This window comes from Cebus imitator, unplaced genomic scaffold, assembly GCF_001604975.1.
Source record: "Cebus imitator isolate Cc_AM_T3 unplaced genomic scaffold, Cebus_imitator-1.0 Scaffold61, whole genome shotgun sequence".
NCBI lineage: Eukaryota > Metazoa > Chordata > Mammalia > Primates > Cebidae > Cebus > Cebus imitator.
Window position 1 is genome coordinate 1,036,429 of NW_016107376.1, and position 6,000 is coordinate 1,042,428.

General features: G+C 38.1%; 1 protein-coding gene across 1 annotated transcript in view; it reads right to left on the reverse strand.

Annotated features, from left to right (window-relative positions):
• MALRD1 (MAM and LDL receptor class A domain containing 1) overlaps positions 1 to 6,000 on the reverse strand; it is a 538,747-nt gene that overhangs the window by 252,872 nt on the left and 279,875 nt on the right. Inside the window, exons 27-28 of the mRNA XM_037738994.1 lie at positions 3,522 to 3,767; positions 1,767 to 1,924 (exon numbers count right to left, since the gene is read on the reverse strand). Coding sequence (XP_037594922.1) covers positions 1,767 to 1,924; positions 3,522 to 3,767 — 404 coding nt within the window. The remainder of the gene's footprint in view (positions 1 to 1,766; positions 1,925 to 3,521; positions 3,768 to 6,000) is intronic.

The following is a 6,000-nucleotide window of genomic DNA, read 5'->3' on the forward strand; positions in this document are numbered from 1 at the left end:
CTCATTAATCACCAAGATGAAATGATTGCCTTAACGTACATGAATATAAAACTAATATATGTTATGAGACATTTCTTCACAATCAACTTGACTAGTTAAGTATAGGCATATACTTTTTAATTGTGTGAGTGTGTGTGTGTGTGTGTGTGTGTGTGTGGTAGAAAGATAGACTTTTTAAAATGCTGTTAAATTTCCCTAAGAATCAACTACAGGAAGCACAGGAATTCTATGACTTGGTAGAAAGACTAATATTGCAAAATGGTTTAATATTACACTTTCTAGAAATATATAGTTTGTTACTATGCGAGAACTGAAATGTAAATACTATTTATTTTAAAATAATTAAAGCAAAGACCACCAGAGCCGTGCAAAATCTCTCATACGATACACACCACAGAATCAAGTATCACATTCCAAGAGTGCCAGCAAAGTCCTCTTATGAGAACTTTCAGCTCTATACTTCTGTAAGTTTCCGTCTTTAAACATAACAATGCTTCACGGTGGTTCTTGCAACATGTATTTTATTAGGCAGGCTTTTGTGCATCATTATAGAAGAGTCTTAAGTTATAAAGTCAATTCCAGTTTCCGATAAAACATAGATTCTGCAGACGTAAACTGTTGAGAAGTATACGCTCTTTGGTATTCAGCTAAGGCATTTTCTACCAGTGCCAGGGCACTTCCCCAAAGCTCATGTGTGATTAAAAAAAAACAGCAATGGTCTCCACAGCGTGCTTTAAAGTAAGCTTTCCTGGAATTCTACCTAGATTCTTGATATAAATACACACATACCTGTGTGTGCACATATATACCTTCTTTCAGTGGCTGTTTTAACTCGATAAAGAGTAAAGGTGTTTGACCAAGTCTCATTAATATTAATATTTACTGTGTTATTTCGTTCTCTGAACACTGTCATTTTGTTATACTAAATTAAAGCTCGGACAGAAACATCCAATTAATCCTCAGTAAGAAAATGCATTGCTGTGTCACAGTTAATAAGCAGTTCCATGTAATCATACCTTGATCGTTCTCCTGAGTAGTTCAGCCCTTTGCACAGTATGCTTGGAACCAGAATGTTTATTATTAGTTCCCTTAATGATTGCTCATATGTGAGGAAACATGGACAGCTGCTCTTCTTTCAGATATACAAATAATCTATTTTCTTTTATTGAAAAGGATAGGGAAGGAAACAACTAAATAGAAAGAAGAAATGTATGTGTCCCATATTAATTATTATTATATAAGGAGTCTCTGGGATTCAGTCACAATCATAGGATGTGATGTTGAAGTCAAAGCTGGCTCTCACACCCCAGCTTACCAAACCCCCTGGATCATTTCAGCCATAGTAGATGGAACCTTTGAAAAACAGGGGGCCTTCTCTAGCCAAGTCAGGAATGTTGTAACAAACTCTCCCAGGCCACATAACACTTACAGAGAGGGGGCCAAGTATGGTGGCTCATGCATGCAGTCCCAGCACTTTAGGAGCTTGAAGTGGGAGGACTGCTTGAACACAGGAATTTGAGACAAGCTGAGGAGACATAGTGAGACTCAATGTCTACAAAGAGTATAAAGGTAGCCAGGCGTGGTGATTTGTGCCTGTAGTCCCAGCTATCTGGGAGACAGAGGCAGGAGGATCACTTGAGTCCACGAGTTGGAGGCTGCAGTAAGCCATGACCGCACTATCGCACTTCACCTTGGGTGACAGAGTGAGACTCTGTCTCTAGAACAAAATAAAACAAGCTCAGAGCCATTAGAGGCCACATTCCTACCTTGATGAGAACCTGAATGGACCCTGTGGCCTTTGTAGATATGAAATACCAGAAGCTCATGGTGCAGGCTGCACTGGATTCTCGCCACATGGCACTCCTGAAGTGTGCTTTGTCACCCCGAAGGCCCACTGGAGTAGCCTCCAGATACACAAAGTGCCCTAGGAACAAGGACAGAATTCAGAGAAGACCAAAAACACAATGACAGGATTATTTTAGCTATTCCATTATAGTTAGAGTTTTTAATGACAATTCATATAATGTGAGCTGCCAAAAGTATTTTCATTTGGAACAGGAAGAAAATCTAATAGCCTTGTCTCTAGCTTACTGACAGAACAATTTGCAATGTGCTTTTAGCACGTGCTTCACAGTATGCAGATTAACTGATCTGATGGGATATCAAATCAACAACATAGTGACAAAAATTTATTTTATAGATCTCCCAAACTATCAAGTGATTTTAAGATAATGCAAAGATTACCTATGACATCTAAAAAAGGAGTGATACTGTGTGCTTTTAAAAATTCAGTCATCTGTTGAGTGTGTAAATAGAATACTGAAAATTTTAATAAGCAACATGAGAAAAAAGGTATTCAGTTTGTTCTTGTACACTGACATATCCAAAACATTTCACGTATGTAGAGCTGAGTGTTTGAATGAGACTTTGGTCTTCCTTTCTCTGGCTTTAGGTCAACCTTTTTTTATTCATAGGCCTACAGAAGTTCAATATTTAGACTCTATTTTTGCAGCATCCAGGGATTCAGGGTCCCTTCTTCACTCTACTACTATCCTTAATCCCTTTACCAAGGAAGCTGAGACTTGATCTCAGCTACTCACTACAAAAAAGAGCCATGCCCAATGCCCTTAACATATGTGGCTTTATAGTTAAATTTTCATGGCATCTCCTTAGGTTTCAAACTCTTTTCCCCTCATATACATCATCTCTACAATCTCTGTGAGGCACCCCGGTCAAATTTTATTATCTCAAAATGGCAGATGAGGAATTTGAGAATCTGAAAAGTTAAATGACTTGCTAATGATCATATAAATGGCAGAATTCAGGGTTAATGATTACAAGTGTGTACCATTTAGGAAAGATGTCTGATGGCAGCATACATTATCATCTAACTTCAATTACTGAATTAGTGATGAATATTAGATTTTGACTAAAAGCTGTTATGGTCTGAACTGTGTTCCTCCCTTCCCCAAAACATGCCAAAGTTCTAACTTCCAGTTCTTATAAATGTGACCTTCTTCGGAAATACGGTTTTTGCTGATGATCAGGCTACGAAGAGGCTATTAGGATGGACACTAATCCAACGTGGCTGGTTCCTAACCAAAGGGGGAATTTGGACCTAGAAACAGGCATGCTTATAGAGCAGATGATGTGAAGACATAGGGAAAACCATCATCTACAAGCCAAGGAATTACTGAAACTACCAGAATCTAGGAGGGGACATGGAAGAGAGGATTCTCTCTTACATTCCCTGAGAAGGAACCACCACCGTTGCCAGTATCTTGATCTTGGACTTGCAGCCTGCAGAAACTGAGACAATAAATGTCTGTTGTCTAAGCCATCCACTCTGTAGCCCTTTCTTATGGCAGTCCTAAGAAAAAAATACACTCACTAAATATTCGATCGCCTTGCAATATCACCATGGTGGTCTCTCCAGAGCTCCCTACCTCCTGTCATAAAAGACATTTTGATGTACATTGTGAATATCACGTAAAAGCAATTACCACACCCTAATAACCCACCATTTTCATTTCCAAGTGTGTGGTCTTTGGGAGGTCTTAAGCTTTGATGGGAGCCAACCCCTAAAACCCAGTCAAAGTTGTCAGCCAGGGAGTTTTTCCAGCCACACCAGCCTTTTTCAAAAGTACAGGAGCTGCCACACTCATTTTCATCAGTATTATCTCCACAGTCATCTATGAAGTTACATCTTTCTTCCAGTCTATAGCATTTGCCACTCTGACATTCCCAATAGCCAAGTGGACAGAAATCTACAAAAAAGAAAAAGAAAAATGAAACAAAATTAAACAAAAAAGAATGAGGGAACACTCCTAACACATTCAGTGCGGTCAGAAAGCGTTAAGAGTTGATTCATTTTAATGTATAAAGGAATGTATCATTCTTAGGAATTTGAGGTAACTGAAACCCATCTCTCTGTCTCCCAGTATGCTCCAGTGATCTTTAGATCACTCATGAAGATTATTCACATACGCCAAAGAAAAGCATTGCTTTATTGATCTAGGGAAGTACCACCCCCATCTCCCCAAATGTAGTATTCCTTGTAAACTGTGTTCAAGGATGTAAATTATGTCTGAGAGCCAATGTGAGGCCTACTATTTTTTTTTTTATCCTGAAACAAAATATTTAAGGCATTAAGAGGTCATGTATTATGTGGCATTTGGAAATACCTTCCGTTAGCATCTGTTCACTCCAATACTTTTCAGGAGCCATTATATGTACGATACTTCCTTAAAAGCAGGGCTATGCATATATAACTAATAACCAACCGTGTTTTTCTCTAAAACACGTTATTTATTTGTGTATAAAATTTGTGGAGAAATGGTCACAAAGTAAAATGGGACACATAGTGCTATGATCCTGCACATTTTCTACAGGTAGACTGAAAAGTTGGCTATAAGCTTCTTACTGACCAGTGAGAAAAGAAAATAAAGTTGTGATGTGATTGAACACTTATCACCATAACCAATTTTTCTCTAAAACACGTAATTATTTACGTACAATTTGGAATTTTAGAAGCAATTTTCTGCAATGCAATGTCAACCATAGAGATTTGTTCACAAAACATGAGAAAGAGCAATGCTTTTAAAAATCTAAGTTTGACCTCTAGTGCTGATATTTATTAGTAATGTGACTTAGCTCATACCAACATTTGATAACTTTAGTTTCCCTCTATCAAAAGAGAGAAGAAGAGCAAAATCCTAGAGAACTTAAGCTAATTTAAGAGAGTATGGTGCCCGGCCCTTAGTGTGTGATTAATTAATTTTAGTCAAATAAATGAATGAGTGAAATAAAGTGCTTTGGAATCAGATAGTTTTGAATGTATATTGAAAGTATTATTATTATACTACTCCAACATTACAATAGAATTTAACTGTCATAGGTAACAATATTTCAATAGAAAAAGTTGTTCAGAAATCCAGCTTGGGTTATCAACTTCACATTTGTTCTCTGACACTACAGGATCTGACATTTTCTTTCTTCTTGTCTTCCCCTTCTTCAGGTAGAGGAGCTGATAAAATCACTCCTTGCTTTACTTCAAAGGTGGTAGCCCCCATGAACCTCTGGGGGCAAGTTACCTGGCAGATGAGGGTTGATGTGGGTCACAGGGGATGAACTTCAGATATTTGTTATAAGGTTTTGTGGGAGCTGGAAACTGCTGGTGATAAAACCACATATAGGAGGTATACATTCTGGATAAATCGACTTAGTGCAAATAGTCTTTTCACAAGAGAGGGAGTTCCTTGCTTGGATATTAAGGTCAATTAGAATAATGTAACAGCACTTTGGGAGGCCTAGGTGGTTGGATCATTTGCAGTCAGGAGTTTGAGACCACCCTGACCAACATGGTGACACTTCGTCTCTACTAAAATACAAAAATTTAGCCAGATGTGGTGGTCGGCACCTGTAATCTCAGCTACTTGGGAGGCAGGGAATCACTTGAATCCAGGAGGCAGAGGTTGCAGTGAGCTGAGATCATGTCATTGCACCTCAGCCTGACAACAGAGTGGGACTCCATCTCAAAATAAAAATGAATAATGTATCAACTCTCACCTCCTTAGCTTTTAAATGTTTTTATCCTCCATTGTTTGTTCAAATAGTGCACAGTATCAAAGAACATCCACCTAACTGGTGCGAGGAAGCAATTTGTGATGTCTGAAACCCCCCACTCCACCCCATCCCACGTTAACAGTATTTTGACCCTGCACATGTAACTGGTTCTTAAGGGGCTCCTCAGAGAAGCAGGAACTCACTGCAACACAACTTAACCATCTTATTAACCACAGATTCATTAGCCCAGATTATATAAGGGTAGAAATCATCTGAGGAAATGAAATACAAGACAGTTATACTTTGAAGAAGCTCAAGGCAAGGAAAAGAAGAAATTTCTTCTTCAAATGTTTGGTAAATCAGAGCCTGGAGATTTTTCTTTTTCTTTCTTTCTTTTTCTTTTCTTTTTTTTTTTTTTTTTTTTTTTTTTTTTTT